The 16,959-nt window shown below is 39.4% G+C and overlaps 2 protein-coding genes across 2 annotated transcripts; both read left to right on the forward strand.

Moving 5' to 3' along the window:
- Positions 1-7,943: 7,943 nt before the first annotated feature.
- On the forward strand, positions 7,944-9,878 carry LOC5522350 (neuropeptide Y receptor type 1). The gene has a single exon (XM_032367418.2). The coding sequence runs from the start codon at positions 8,358-8,360 to the stop codon at positions 9,417-9,419; it is 1,062 nt and encodes a 353-aa protein (XP_032223309.2). The 5' UTR covers positions 7,944-8,357; the 3' UTR covers positions 9,420-9,878.
- Positions 9,879-13,981: 4,103 nt separating this feature from the next.
- LOC116604731 (pyroglutamylated RF-amide peptide receptor-like) lies at positions 13,982-16,619 on the forward strand. The gene has a single exon (XM_032367476.2). It carries the CDS (start codon positions 14,811-14,813, stop codon positions 15,993-15,995), a length of 1,185 nt encoding a protein of 394 aa, XP_032223367.2. The 5' UTR covers positions 13,982-14,810; the 3' UTR covers positions 15,996-16,619.
- The last annotated feature ends 340 nt before the right edge of the window (positions 16,620-16,959 follow it).

Here is a 16,959-nt window from a genome sequence, read left to right on the forward strand (position 1 = left end):
CGTCGACTAACTAGGGTTTATCTTCCCTGCTTGCAGAGGCCTCTTCTCTGTATTTCGATGGGCTGGAGTAGCCCATCGAAATACAGAGAGCCCAGCGAAATACAGAGAAAAGAGGCCTCTGCTAGCAGGGAAGAGTTATCAACTTTCGTTCTGTTTTACACGTAGATCAAGAGAGCGCGGCAGAATGTGTTCCTATTTACGCGCGATTGATATGATTACGAAAATAAACGCACATAACCCACTACATAATGCGAGCCCCACATCCCCAACAGGGCAACTGATGCCTCCCCTTACAAAACGTGGACGTAAATGTCCTAATATTTGAGCATGGTTTGTGCAATTTTGCGAAGTCCTTTGACCTTAGGTCACGCTTGGATTGGCAGTTACTTTTGTCATATTTTCCTGAATTAATCTCAAAGTATTTTGACCTCACCTTTTGTCAGTGTTTCCGGCATCCTATGTTCCGATAATTTTGAGTATGTACAGTTATGCCAGTTTAAAAAAAAAAAAAAAAACATTTTTACGTTATTGTTTCACGAGTGCGATGTCTCGTCCTGTGAGAGTTCGATTTAGGCTCGGATTTCTGTGGTTTCATGCTTAATTAGGCATTTATATTTACTGTTTTTGCATCAACTGCGGGATACCTGTGTTGAAAATAGGTTTTCTTGTTTATATGTTGACTTTCTTTAATTGAACCATATTTACTGTGCTGAAATATAGTATATTGTACTTTTTCTTAGAGCACAATAAGAGAAGCTATTTTACTGTATTATTGTGAGCTTTCATTCATGTAAACTAGAGTATATGAACATCTCCTGACAATTTAGTTTTTATTACTATAATTGCCAAGTTGCCTGGTGAAAAGTATTTTCTTGCTATACTTATTTTTGATAGCACCCTTTAATGTCAAAACTTGTATTCATTTTAATTATATTTTCGTATTATCTTATGTATTCTAGAAGATATTTTTTCCCGTTCCCGTTTCTTTCAGTCTGTAGAGTATTAGCCTGCGTCGGGGTAAAGTTCTGCTGTCAACGCAGGCTATAGATTACCCTGGTTCCAGAGCCTTGTGCGTCTCTCTGTTTAGTGGCCATCGAGGTTGAGACGTCTCCACCTCGCTGGCCACTGAATAGAAAGACGATCGAGGCTCTGGGACCAGGGTAGCTATAGAGTATCAGTATCAATAAATTCTTTTCCGATCATGCTTTTTTTTTGTGCCTGCGTTGCGCATAGCGCTGGTCGCGTAAGTCGCTCAAACTTCAAGGACTTTAAAGGCAGTAACGCCTGTTAACAATATTGAAAAGGGCTGGGTCTAGCGTACCCTGAGTAAATCACTTTATTAGAAGGGAATATGGTTTTTTCTTGAAGGCGCACGAATAGTATTTTGTTAACCCCTTAGATTAGGAGTAATATTTTAAGTAAATTGATGTACGCAGTATTTAGTTAGAACAGCATGAAAAGCACTGTTTGAGGAAAGGAAATTGGGAAACCATTAGTGATGTGCCATCAAAATGCTTGCGACTGCTATTCTTCATTATCCAATTATATGATTCCCTTGGTCAACCGAGTATTCTGCCATTTTCTAGCCGGCTTAAGTGTATACAGATGAGAATATACAGCTGTCATTGAGTGAGCATTAGTCTCTCAGTCTGTGGGATAAATAGAAAGTAAGCTATTTGAAAGATAAGACCGCATCTGTTTCATCGGGAAAAAAAATTACTTGTAAAATATTAAGGTGAGTCTTTAAGGCCTCTCGCGGGTAATTGCGATCGATCTGATCTGTGGCGAATATATTCACCAAGTTTACAAATCTTAAATGAATATTAGATGTTATTAACAGGAGAGGCACGATGCACATGCAAATGAAATCGTAGTTTCGGGGGTTTGGTACAACACCTAAAATACTGTAGTTGCAAACCACTCAATTTTGCGTATATGAGGTCATTCCAATTTGATGTCTTATATGACAAGCAGACCACCGGATCGATTTCTCGGGAATAACGAACAAAATCGAGTGTTATTTTCTAGCTAACTCCTTCTAAATTGAGGCCTTCTTTTTGCCCCCTGAGTCTGTTTTTTTTTTTTCAGTCAGCGTTTTTAATAAAAATGGGGCTATTTTGATAAATATATAATGTATTATAAACCAAACGCTGTAAGTATAGCCACCGGGATTTTACCTAACGGGGCTGGCATATTGCGAAAATAACGGCCGGGAAACGGAATTTGGGTCCCCCCCCCCCCCCCCCGCCCCCCTACAGAACTCCGTATGAATTGTGTCGTAAAATTTGTAATCCCCAACATTGCATTTCAAAGGGAAATCAGCCATCCCTTTTATTCCAAATTAAAAAGAGAGAAATTTTCACCGATGCCTTATATGCTCTACAGGGGGCTTATGGTTGTAAGTAAGGATCGATGTGTATGGCTTGTATGTCTTGTGTCATGTCATGTTGATAATTCAATACATTGCGTGGGTTCACACCATCAAGGGAGGGCTATGTACTGGGATGGGGATGGCTTGTATGTCTTGTGTCATGTCATGTTGATAATTCAATACATTGCGTGGGTTCACACCATCAAGGGAGGGCTATGTACTGGGATGGGGATGGCTTGTATGTCTTGTGTCATGTCATGTTGATAATTCAATACATTGCGTGGGTTCACACCATCAAGGGAGGGCTATGTACTGGGATGGGGATGGCTTGTATGTCTTGTGTCATGTCATGTTGATAATTCAATACATTGCGTGGGTTCACACCATCAAGGGAGGGCTATGTACTGGGATGGGGATGGCTTGTATGTCTTGTGTCATGTCATGTTAATAATTCAATACATTGCGTGGGTTCACACTATCAAGGGAGGGCTGTGTACTGGGATGGGGATGGCTTGTATGTCTTGTGTCATGTCATGTTGATAATTCAATACATTGCGTGGGTTCACACCATCAAGGGAGGGCTGTGTACTGGGATGGGGATGGCTTGAGGGAATTCTAGACATAGGGCGAAGAAGCATGATACGCAGAAACGCGACGCCGGATTAACTTGCCTTAAATAAGATTTACAAGAAATGGACTGTGGCTGTAATGGATTATAAGATAATATATCACAGTTATACGTTCTAGTTATACGTTCTAGCAACAGTGAGAATAAATTGGTGGTCAGGTTTCTTTAGTTTTATGATTTTGTGGTTGTCGGCGGTTATTAAGGGAGTTTATTAATCTATAGTAGAAAAAAATAAGAAACCTCGAAATGATTTATGAGTTATTAAAAAATAGGTTATCATATGTCTTTAACATCATTGGTGAATGATGTGGCATCGGTTAAACACCACCGTTTTGATATCTCTCTATTACTCAGTACCCGCGGAAAACTTTAATTTAGTTACGAAAACCCGAAAAACACCCAGAGCTGTTTGTAAAAATAATAAGAGGCGAAAAATTGACTGCCCATTTCCTATTGTACCTCGACTGTACCCTGGTTTCAGAGCCTCGAACGTCTCTTTAGTGGCCAGCGAGGTCTCAACCTCGTTCGAGGCTCTGGAACCAGCGAGACTTTGCTGGCCACTAAATAGAGAGACGTTCGAGGCTCTGGAACCAGGGTAAACCGACTGTTGAATCGAGTAGTATTTCGTCTCTACTTAGACCTAAAACACTAATCAAACAGTTCGCGCAATTAGTTTAAAAATAGCCTTACTTGGGTGTCGACAGTAATGGTGTTTCTGATAATAGATTCTTCTTGCAAGTTCTTTATTTCACATAATCATAAGAAAACTTGCTACCGTATTTAACTAAAAAATTAATATAACAAAACTATAAAATTGCGGCACGGACGTTGTTTTCCCAGTGGCCCCATTTCAAGCAATGTAAATGTACAGTTGGACTGCAAAAAGATAAGCCGCTGTGTAGAGCATATAAAAAGGGAAACATTTTACTCTTTGTTATTCTTAATGATGTTTGCAGTCTTCCGGAGATTTATTCAAAGTCGAATATTTGTATTCTACGCAATTTCGTTCTCATATTCTTAGGAAACAAAATTTTCTTTGCAAAGACAACAGGAAACCGAATACTCTTTTCGCTTCTTTAGTTTCAAGTTCAATTGGATTGCAAGTACACGCTTTTCTCTATAATTCACGCCTCTTAGCTAATCTAACATAATACTTCTTCTCATAATACATAACCGTACTCATAAACAGGAGTTGTTTATATGGCAAAGCTGATTTAGATATTAAACAAAAACGTTTGAAAAAGGTAATCAAAACAATTCTTCACGATATCGAAACATAAAGAGGAGGAAAAATATCGGGGGGAGAGGGTTGGCGGTTGTTTGTATGGGAAGTGTCCCACTATTGTTGTGGATTGTAGGTCGAAGTCACTGCGGAGCTATCTAATTGTGTTCTACCAACGGAACAATTAAAAAGCGTACTCTGATTAAATAGTTAATGAATATTGGTATTGTGTCCTTAATAGCTCATGTACAGCCGTATTTTGTTGATCTCCAACGCGAAATACCTCCAGTAAATTTATTACCTAAACCATCTCATAAAGGCCGTCGATCCGTGGTTTCTCATGCTATGAAACCCTAATGAGATGTTTATCTCAGTAAGCATATAAAATCTGCTTGAATCACGATGCATTCCAATCCATCCTATAGCTAAAACAACTACATTATAGTTTTAATATGTCAAATAATATAGGTCAAGTTGTGTTTTGAAAAATGATACAAGTTTTGGATATCCACAACAAACACAAAACCTATGGACTTTAAAACAACAGGAAGATCCCCTTTTGAGAAAAGGAAATTGGGAAACGAGTTATTAAGTGAAATGCCGTTAAAAAGGTTGCAAGTGCTCTCCATTAAACAGCCTCTGTCGGCCGCCATTTTGTAATAAAATATTAAGCTTTGTTTTTAGATGTTTATTTCGGGACACACAATATGCCTTTCAATATTAAATGAAAACTATAACAAAGGCTGACAAGGGCACTTCCATTAATCAATTATACGATTCCGCGGTCAATTCGGTATCTTAAAATTAATGGTCTCAATTAGGGCCAGCTACATTATGCTCGAAAATTTGACCATTTACTTTTGAGCGTCACTCTAGAAATATCGCCATTATGCTCAAATTATGCTCGTGTCGTACCATTATGCTCGAGTTATGCAGTAAAAAAATCCCCCCTACCCCCAAACAAAACAGATGAGGTTGTCATCTGGTTAAGCAGCTGTGTTCTGGGCGGAAATAGTCACGAGATAGAAAGATCCGCATGAGAGATTAATTTGAAGTAAGCTACTTGAAATATTAGACCGAAAAGCTGTTTTGAGAAGAAATATAACCTGTGCAGAAGCGGTCTCGGTACGGAACACAGTCGCAAGAAGATTAAAGCACCTCAGCAAACTGTGATTAAAAGATAAGCAAAGCATTTGGCTGTTATCTTAAGAAGAATTACCTGTACAATATAAAGGTGAGTTTTTTTAAAATGAGAAGAAAAGATAACACTACGATAAAAACTACGATAACACTACGATAAAAAAGCGTTGGTGGAAGCTACCCTTAATAAAGAGCTTTCTTAAATCTTTCAGGAGTAATTTTACACCTACAGTGGCTAAAAAAAAAAACACTTTTTTGTGATCCAAAGAGTCCATGAGTAAAACGAACACAGATGCCATAGGAATTGGAACATTGATCGCCAAGATTTAAAGACAAGAAAAACCAAGATACCATTAAATCTGGCAGAGGCAAGAACACTTCGCCATAATGTTTTGAATGTTTTTTTTTTCCTTTTTCAATTTTTTTGGTTTATACAAAATTTAAGAAATTTTCACTGACAAAGTACCTACACTATAGCTCCCATCCTCGAGAATATGACCATGTAGGCAAAAATAGTGCTAAAATCATGGTAAAACAGCAAACCAAAATTTCTATTTTTTGGAAGCGAGGTCCCTCTGTTTGGGGGTATTGTCAATTAGCTAAATCAAATTTTGAGGCCTATTAGGTCTACTGGTTAAGAAAGACTAAAACATCAACAACGGTTCGATTTAATTCCAAAGACTTTCCTCTCTTATGGAAGACTTTAAAGCTGGATGGGATTTCAGTTTGCGAATAAATAAATAACAGTGGCGGATCAAGAATTTAGAAGGGGGGGGGGGGAGGTGACCATTTTGACAGTCTGTCGCGGTTATTTTTTTATTTTATTTTTCCCTTTTGTAAAAATAGCGTTACTTATTAAAGTTTTAAATTACAGAGAACCAAAAGCATAACAGTTCCTCTTGGCCGTCTCTATAAATGTAGACAGGGAATTAAATTCAACCAATTGCTATAATTATTTCGCTTTTGCTACCCCTTTGGGGACTCACGGGTCTCACAGTGATTTTAGAGCTAGAAATCGCTTCGACCGCACCCAATGTGCTAGCTTTTAGGGTTAAAAAATGTTTATGAAAAGTGCTATCCCTTTAGGCTTTTCTATTCCGGTTTTGGGCTTTTCTGTCTCGCTAGTCAGACCATATGTCAGAGCCATATGTTAGAAAACTGTGTATTCGAGTTGTAAAGAGCTTTCTTAAGTCTTTCAGGAGTAATTTTACACCTACAGTGGCTAAAAAACACTTTTTTGTGATCCAAAGAGTCCATGAGTAAAACGAACACAGATGCCATAGGAATTGGAACATTGATCGCCAAGATTTAAAGACAAGAAAAACCAAGATACCATTAAATCTGGCAGTGGCAAGAACACTTCGCCATGATGTTTTGAATGATTTTTTTCTTTTTCAATTTTTGGTTTATACAAAATTTAAGAAATTTTCACTGACAAAGTACCCATCCTCGAGAATATGACCATATAGGCAAAAATAGGGCTATCTAAAATCATGGTAAAACAGCAAACCAAAATTTTTATTTTTTGGAAGCGAGGACCCTCTGTTTGGGGGTATTGGCACTTAGCCAAATCAAATTTTGAGGCCTATTACAGGTCTACTGGTTAAGAAAGACTAAAACATCAACAACGGTTCGATTTAATCCCAAAGACTTTCCTCTTTTATGGAAGACTTTAAAGCTGGATGGTGTATCGTATCGTATCGTATCGTATTGTATTAAGCTGATTTATAATTCATGCCCTGTTTCGCCTAGTGCAGTGGCCTTGCTTTCTGTCACGAACATTGTCTAGTTTTCGTCCAGTGAATAGCATCGCAACACATCGAATTTGGCTATAACAAATGGCAATGCCTTATGTGCCTTTTTTTTTTCAAAAATGTTTTTTTTCGCCAAACAAGGGGTAGGGGGGGTTGACATGTCACCCCCGTCACCACCCCTGCCCAGTTCAGCCACAAATAGGAAACATATTGAAATGTCTTTTTCTAGAATTAAAAGTTTAGGTAATGGTGAATAGAGAAGCTTTCTCCCAGAGATCACGTAGCGTATGTATTGGACTTTTGTGACGTGAGAAGATAAAATTTCGTTCTTTAATTCGCATGATATTTCGCAGACATCAAATTTAGTTTGAGGGCACTTAAGGAGGCAGGCACTTCAGGTGAATTAATTTATTAGTTATCAATTGGCGCTTCGTGTTCTACAAACAAACCATGTCGGTAGTATGTGCGGGTCACTACGTATACAGCGCATTGAATAGGGGGTAAATAAAGGGGTTGTGGCGTTTTTAAGATTTGTAGGGGTTCTTCGGAGGTTGGGGGCTAAATTGGGATCATTTTAAAGGTAAGAAAGTATAAATTGGCCTAGTTTAGCGGATATCAATAGTTCCCTAGATGCACACAAATAACTATTCTGATTGAAATTCAAATGTTCAATACAGATAGTTTAAAGACTGGATTTAGCGATAGACAACGTCGTGCGATACCTCGGGTAAATAGAAATATTGCCTGGCAGACTCAACAACGAACAAATGGAGGAGGTTTTGGGTTTATAACTTTTAACTTGATAGCGCGCTCGACCGCCATCTTGAATTTTACTCGTTATAAAAATACTGAATGGAAGACCAATATTTTCGAGTTCGTTCGACGAAACGAAACCATAGCCTCCTCCTCACAGACAAAATGTTTACTTATGTTAACGTTAATCAATATTTATAAAGCACTAAAAGTTGACAATAATATGCGAAAATGCTAGTATACATTTTGATCTAATCACTGAAAAGTGATTATTTTTATCTGGCATAATCATTCGCTTATTTACTTCAATCATCAAAGTTGCGCGCGAGCCGCAATCATCAATTCTCAATATCAAGAATATTTTTTATAGAACGTGCCGACTTTAAGAACACTGAAATTACTTCCATTGTATTCCGTTTTGCTGTTATCGTTGTTTCCTCGTTTGATTTTACGTGATGGCATGAAATACTTTGTTTTCTCTAGGTAGTGATGGAACAAGGAAACAATTCATCAGCGGGAATACCAATCCAACAATGCGCAAAATGCGAATACACTCAGACTGAGCAACACATTATCTCTGTCGCATTCTTCGTTGTCATGGCAGCCTCACTTCTTGGAAACTGCCTTGTCTGCTATCTCATTTTGTTCCAGGAACACCTTCGTAAAATGGCCAACCTTTCTACTCTGAACCTAGCGATATCTGACCTGCTGATAACTTCCATCTGCCTCCCGATTCAAACCATACACGTGTACCTAGCGAAGGAGTGGATTTTTGGCTCAGCAATGTGTAAAGTCAGCCCTTTTTTTATGAAAGCAGCATCAACATCTTCTATTCTCAACATTTTTGTGAGCTCTTTGGAAAAATTCCTTGTGGTGTGTTTTCCACTTTGTTTTCAGAGAATCAAGAAGTATTTTAGCCTTAATATGCTAGCAGTATGGGTTTTATCTTTCGCTCTCCCAATACCGTCGATCATCTACAAACGGCTGGATTATTTTCCTGCATACAAGAAAATGCTTTGTTGGTCTGCTTATCCCGAAGGCATGGAATCTAATTTGTACGTCTTCCGAGTAATCATGTTCATCGGTCCCCTTCTAGTGACAATGCTTCTTCTTGGAATCACTATCAATCAGTTGAAAAGAGATAACCCGAATTTCTGCGCGGATTTCCGAAATTCTCGCGCCATGCGCAATATCCGTGTTAGTCGGCGCAAGGCAGCTAACGTGCTCCTTGCCAATGGCGTTTCATTTCTTCTTTGCTGGTCGCCGTTGTATTTCACTCATTTCTTGAGGGGGAGCATATTCAACGAAGAAACAGAGGATGTTATCCGGATCCGGAATATAACCCACACGGTGGAAACTATGTTGTTTTTCGCGTGTACCCTCGCGCATCCAGTAATCTTTTTTTCTATGACTCCGAATGGACAGCACTTTTGTAGAAAACTATTCAAGTGTAAACGTCAAAAGGAAAATATTTCAAATAACATGATACAGCTACAGAACCTTGATAAGAAATTATTGTCACCTTCAATGGATGAAGACGAGAAAACGTAAAATGCGCAACATCTGTGTGAGCCTTATTGCCACTAGCAATGCGACGTCGCCCATCTCGGAATAAGCGATCATTCTATTGTTTATGTTACTCGCTCGCATGTGAATTAACTTGACTGAAGTGCGCACTCGACGAGAAAATGTTTCTCAGGGGCCTCGAAAACATAAGTTGGTCCTCAATCACGCAGCACGCTGACCCGAATAAAATGTGGGTAGACTGTAAGACTATGTTGACGAAGGTCCTTGATAAACACGAAGAAATAAAAAAAAAACAATTAAAAAAACAAGATGTCCTAATGGATTAATCCAGAACATTAAATAAAAATGTTTATAGTCTTATCTCGCAATAATAGAATACAGATGTTCTCAGTTAGTGGACTAAGATATCAAAGAATCGCACCATAGCATGAACTGTGTAAGAAAACCTAGTTGAAATAGAAAAAAATATATTTGTGTACCATATCCGAGGGACTCTCATAAAAACAGACATGTTGATCGTCAGAAAAATCAATTTTCCCCTTAGGGATATTGCTTTGGGTGTGGTCAACAGTGATTCCTACCCCTACAAGACATCACCATAGCATGAACCTGTGTATCATAGCATGAACCTGTGTACCATAGCATGAACCTGTGTACCATAGCATGAATTTGTGTACCATAGCATGAATCTGTGTACCATAGCATGAACCTGTGTACCATAGCATGAACATGTGTACCATAGCATGAACCTGTGGACAATGGTATGAACCTGTGGACCGTAGCACGTACCTGTGTACCATAGCATGAACCTGTGTATCATAGCATGAACCTGTGTACCATAGCATGAATTTGTGTACCATAGCATGAATCTGTGTACCATAGCATGAACCTGTGTACCATAGCATGAACATGTGTACCATAGCATGAACCTGTGGACAATGGTATGAACCTGTGGACCGTAGCACGTACCTGTGTACCATAGCATGAACCTGTGTATCATAGCATGAACCTGTGTACCATAGCATGAATTTGTGTACCATAGCATGAATCTGTGTACCATAGCATGAACCTGTGTACCATAGCATGAACATGTGTACCATAGCATGAACCTGTGGACAATGGTATGAACCTGTGGACCGTAGCACGTACCTGTGTACCATAGCATGAACCTGTGGACCATAGCATGAACCTGTGTACCACAGCATCAACCTGTTTACCATAGCATGAACCTGTGTACCATAGCATGAACCTGTGTACCAAAGCATGAACCTGTGTACCATAGCATGAACCTGTGTACCATAGCATGAACCTGTGTACCATAGCATGAACCTGTGTACCATAGCATGAACCTGTGTACCATAGCATGAACCTGTGTACCATAGCATGTGGACCATAGCATGAACCTGTGTACCATAGCATGAACCTGTGTACCATAGCATGAATTTGTGTACCATAGCATGAATCTGTGTACCATAGCATGAACCTGTGTACCATAGCATGAACATGTGTACCATAGCATGAACCTGTGGACAATGGTATGAACCTGTGGACCGTAGCACGTACCTGTGTACCATAGCATGAACCTGTGTATCATAGCATGAACCTGTGTACCATAGCATGAATTTGTGTACCATAGCATGAATCTGTGTACCATAGCATGAACCTGTGTACCATAGCATGAACATGTGTACCATAGCATGAACCTGTGGACAATGGTATGAACCTGTGGACCGTAGCACGTACCTGTGTACCATAGCATGAACCTGTGGACCATAGCATGAACCTGTGTACCACAGCATCAACCTGTTTACCATAGCATGAACCTGTGTACCATAGCATGAACCTGTGTACCATAGCATGAATTTGTGTACCATAGCATGAATCTGTGTACCATAGCATGAACCTGTGTACCATAGCATGAACATGTGTACCATAGCATGAACCTGTGGACAATGGTATGAACCTGTGGACCGTAGCACGTACCTGTGTACCATAGCATGAACCTGTGTATCATAGCATGAACCTGTGTACCATAGCATGAATTTGTGTACCATAGCATGAATCTGTGTACCATAGCATGAACCTGTGTACCATAGCATGAACATGTGTACCATAGCATGAACCTGTGGACAATGGTATGAACCTGTGGACCGTAGCACGTACCTGTGTACCATAGCATGAACCTGTGTATCATAGCATGAACCTGTGTACCATAGCATGAATTTGTGTACCATAGCATGAATCTGTGTACCATAGCATGAACCTGTGTACCATAGCATGAACATGTGTACCATAGCATGAACCTGTGGACAATGGTATGAACCTGTGGACCGTAGCACGTACCTGTGTACCATAGCATGAACCTGTGGACCATAGCATGAACCTGTGTACCACAGCATCAACCTGTTTACCATAGCATGAACCTGTGTACCATAGCATGAACCTGTGTACCAAAGCATGAACCTGTGTACCATAGCATGAACCTGTGTACCATAGCATGAACCTGTGTACCATAGCATGAACCTGTGTACCATAGCATGAACCTGTGTACCATAGCATGTGGACCATAGCATGAACCTGTGTACCATAGCATGAACCTGTGTACCATAGCATGAACCTGTGTACCATAGCATGAACATGTGTACCATAGCATGAACCTGTGGACAATAGCATGAACCTGTGGACCGTAGCACGTACCTGTGTACCATAGCATGAACCTGTGTACCATAGCATGAACCTGTGTACCATAGCATGAACCTGTGTACCATAGCATGAACCTGTGTACCATAGCATGTGTACCATAGCATGAACCTGTGTACCATAGCATGAACCCGTGTACCATAGCATGAACCTGTGTACCATAGCATGAACATGTGTACCATAGCATGAACCTGTGGACAATAGCATGAACCTGTGGACCGTAGCACGTACCTGTGTACCATAGCATGAACCTGTGGACCATAGCATGAACCTGTGTGCCATAGCATGAACCTGTGGACAATAGCATGAACCTGTGGACCATAGCATGAACCTGTGGACCGTAGCACGTACCTGTGTACCATAGCATGAACCTGTGGACCATAGTATTTGTAATAAAGCAGGCCACATTTGCAATAACCTGCCACATTTTTAATAACCAGCCATATTTGTAATAGATAATAAATAATTTGTAATGTGACCTACCTTATTACAAATGTGGCCGTCATCACAAATATGGCCTACCTTATAACAAATGTGGCCGTCATCACAAATATGGCCTACCTTATAACAAATGTGGCCGTCATCACAAATATGGCCTACCTTATAACAAATGTGGCTGGTTATTACAAATGTAGCCTCAACACGCCCCTTCCAAATTTTACATTCTCCCCCCCCCCCCCCCCCCAGAAATTATCATAAAAACGTTTTAAATCATTTTTTTAGAATTTCCGCCATCTTGGATCCTTGTGATTTTTTACAAAAAAAACCTAGAAATATTACAGAAAAAAAGGATTGAATGCATCTATTACTGCTCACAGTAATAGAAAATGCTATAAGCTTTTAAAGTGTCATCTGGTAATTCTAGTGACATTTTTAATAACAGCTTTGTGAGAGCAAAATTTGCCTATCCTTCTAAATATCCGAGGTAAACGAATTCTAGCGCCGTTGTGAAACTTGTAACCTAAACAAACATTTAAACAGACATTTAAGCCTGAGAAACAGGACCAAAATACGAAAATACACTATTTTTAAGTTTTAGAGAAGCTTTTGTATGAAACTTACGGTTGCCATAGTAACATGGAGCGTCTTCTCGACAAAACGTCCGCAGATAGATTTTAGTAAAAGTCATCAATTAAAAAAAGCTTTAGTCTCTTAGCTGCTATGGTTCAGAAGTTTTGCCCTGAGGGGGCTCTTCAAGCCCCCCCTCCCCCCCCCCCCCCCAGTCTGAATAGGGTAAAAACTATGCGTTGCTGTTGTGTTTATTGTTCGCAAAAGACAGAAACTAGTGGGATGTTATTATCGTTTTCATACGGAAAAAGAATATATAAACACACTTATTCAGCCAGAAAGTTTCCTCGTCAGATAGAACTTCAGTTCCATTCAATGTGTTATTGTTATTTTTTTTTTTCTGTTTCGTCGCTTTCTGGCGAGATGGCCGCTGCCATATCTGTGTTTTGACGTGAATTTGCCACTCAAGTCAGTTAGTGCAAGGTCTGTCCTCCTGACTTAACCGCAGTCTCATGGGAAACTCGCTATAACTTTTTCTATTTTGTTAATTGTACAAAATGTCCTTGGGGGCTTTTTTGTGTTTTGACACGTACAATGTTTATAAAGGCCGATCTCGGCCCGAAATGGGGAGCGATAGCAGCAGGGATTCATGGGAACGTCTGCATCGGGACTGTTGACTTCTTCGAAAGATGATAAAAGTCTACAGTCATATCTAATTTATCTTATCCATTATCTTATCCAAATTCAGAGACGTCGGTGTACTTGTACCCTACCCCTCTTCATTAGCAATGTGGGAGATAAAGGTTATGATTATTAATACAAAGGAAAGGAAACATTTATTTATTTTGTTCTATGGTGAATAGCTCGCGAACGATAACTTTTCCTATGATAATTATGACCGGTATTACTTTTAGTAAGCGCTCAGATCTGCTGCTGCTGTTGCTACTGCTCGTATGTGTACAAAACCCCGAGGTGAGAACGTGACGAAATTAAATCTATGCAAATAAGCTTTAGTTTGGCATCGCATCTTAGGTAGCAGCATGGGTATTTTAATTGAACATAGAGATTAATATTTATACTAAGAAGGTAAGGATCGCTTTAGGGAATTTACCGGTCGGAAGTTTCGAAGTATAAAGACAAATTTGTCATAATAGCCGGTTCCTCCAAAGGATTGTGTTTTTTTTTATGGAAATATGGGAACATGCGGACAAGACAAATTGCGCATTTTCTAGCTATTAACGCTAGACTTAGATTTACTTAGTCACTTTAGACCTCTTATTGCAAAAGGGCGAAATTTAAAAGACTAAAAACAGAAATGACCAAAAGTGTTGTTCTGTATTGCTTTTCTATTATGTTTAAAAGTATGAATTGTGTTTAAAAGTAGGAAGAGATAATTAATTAAAATTAGGAAGAGAAAATCAGTGAGGGAATATAGTTTGCCCTTCTTTCCAGGCACTTCCAACGCTTTGCGACGTCGCATAGATTTTGTGACGTCACAGGGATTACCCAATCAAGCTCCAATCAGGCTTTTGGGCGATTTCACGACTGTTTTATATTTGTTTGCGAGGAAGGGTTTTTTGTATAACGGACAGCACACAGCTTAACCTCACACAGTTGGTAATAGCGTCAAGCTATTCCAGGGTATTCTATTGCCTCTTAGGATACAAAAAGGAAGAGTACCAGCACCGCCAGGATTTTTTTTCTAATATGGCGAATAACAGCTCACTTGGAGATACCAATTCAACTCAAGGACTTAAAATTGACTGTTTCTCGGTTAAGTGTTTCTTCTCAAGAAGCGAGAGGGTTGGCATAATAACTGGCTTCTTTCTAACGTTCTTGGCTTCCTTCGTAGGAAACTTCGCCGTATGTTACCTGCTAACACGAGCACGTCACCTGAAAAACTGCACAAGTTTTTCCATCTTGAATCTATGCATAGCAGATCTTCTAATCACCGTTACATGCATTCCTCTTCTTACTGTTGATCTCTACATCGCAGATGAGTGGTTATTTGGCGCCTTCATGTGTAAGACGGTGACATTCTTGCAAAACACCGTCCTGGATGCATCTGTGCTTATCCTCCTTACAATCAGCATCGAGAAATTCACAGTTGTTTGTTTTCCCATCCAGTCCCGTTTCTATCGCAAGTGGTTTCGCTACATCGTCGGAGTTTGCTGGTTTGTAGCTTTTATCGATGCATCCCATACAACAACCTTCAAAACATTGGTTACAATCAAATACAGTGGACAGAAAAAGTGTATTTTGTTATACCCTAAAACAAAGTATTTTAGTCAGTATTACGTGATTGCGCACTCTGTTTGCTTTTTCTTCATCCCTTTGATGTCTATGGTAGTCCTCCATGCCATAACTGTATCCTCCATAAGAAGAAGACTTATAGTTAAGACAAAAACCGACGACGATGATGACACATGCTTTTCGGCGAAAAACATGAGCATTCATCGTGCTAAGCTACACAATAACGGCAAGGTCGTTGTAATTCTCGTACTGATAGTTTTAGTGTTCATGCTATCCTGGGGCCCGTATCTTTGCTTGAAAATATGGCACGAGTTCACTAAGCCTGCGGCAAGCGACTTTGTCAAGTATTACAGTACTTTGAACAAGGTCTACGTGTTTTGTGTGTGGATGGTATTTTTCAACTCTGTTTGTCATCCGATCGTATATTGTTTCATAGGTAAACAGTACAGGGATGAAGCTAGAGCTTTGTTCCATAGGTTCTTTCCTAAAAAAAATTACAACAACAGTAGGCTGAGATTAACCTCGGTGCCATCAACGAATAACAGAAAGAGAAATTTCGAAGGGAGTCTTAACTCGCCACAGTGGAGACACAGTCAGCGGGATGTTACCGAAACTAAGTTAAGTAGTTCAACAAATTAGGAGGGATTTTAGGCTGGTTCTTAATGGTAGGTTTAGGTCATGTCTTAAAGTATCTTTTGAATACCAGCAGCATTCAGCTAGCTCGTTAATATATGGCTGAAATAACCCAGTTAATATATATGTGATACCAGCTGTCCGATGATATGTGTATACAATAAACTTTATAACAAGGGTGTAATACCTTACAAAGTAGTTTTCTAACACATGGCCTTCTTCCAATTCATTACAATCTGTTAAAAAACAATTGTATCACCGCTTAATGTAACAACTGCCGCTTAATGTAACGCTAACGCTTAATGTAACAAAAATCGCTAATATTACTTTTTTTAGGATGTTACATCAGGAAGATTGGGTGTACATTAAATATCTTAAAAAAAAAACAACGGTACCATCAAAGACCACGGTAGGGGGTTCATGAAAAAAAGAGTAAAATATGCTTTTTTTATTCTTAATTAAAATTTAGTGGTATCTTGTTTACAACAATATTGCAAATTATTCAAAACATGTGTTATTATAAAAGCGAAACAATTGTAAGTAAGTTTTTTTTTCTTTTTCTTTTTTTATCAAGCGTGTGTTGGATAATTAGTGCGTATAAATAAAGGAGTAATTGTGTGGTTAATCAAACATGTTGTAGTCATAAAATAGCAACGTTTGAATGTTTCCATATCAACCAAAATCAGGCCCGTACCCAGGATTTTTCCTGGGGGGGGGGGGGGGGGGGGGGCGGAATCCGAAAAAGTGGACCTTATTTTTCCGTGGGGGAAGGGGTAATTTATGCCTTTACAGGATCTCCACCGGACGTTTATTTTGTCCGATTTGGCTTCATACCAAGCTTATGCTTTATAGTTTTGTCTACAAATAGCACGTCTATTCAGGACCGAGAGTGGACCTTCGGCCGTTGTTGGGAGGGTGCGTTCGCACCCTCTGCACCCCCCTGGGTACGTGCCTGAAAGTTATGTAATTA

This window comes from Nematostella vectensis, chromosome 15, assembly GCF_932526225.1.
Source record: "Nematostella vectensis chromosome 15, jaNemVect1.1, whole genome shotgun sequence".
Classification (NCBI taxonomy): Eukaryota; Metazoa; Cnidaria; class Anthozoa; order Actiniaria; family Edwardsiidae; genus Nematostella; species Nematostella vectensis.

Bases quoted from the DNA above. Each gene is read 5' to 3' on its own strand.
- LOC5522350 (XM_032367418.2), top strand. From the start codon at position 8,358: ATGGAACAAGGAAACAATTCATCAGCGGGAATACCAATCCAACAATGC.
- LOC116604731 (XM_032367476.2), top strand. From the start codon at position 14,811: ATGGCGAATAACAGCTCACTTGGAGATACCAATTCAACTCAAGGACTT.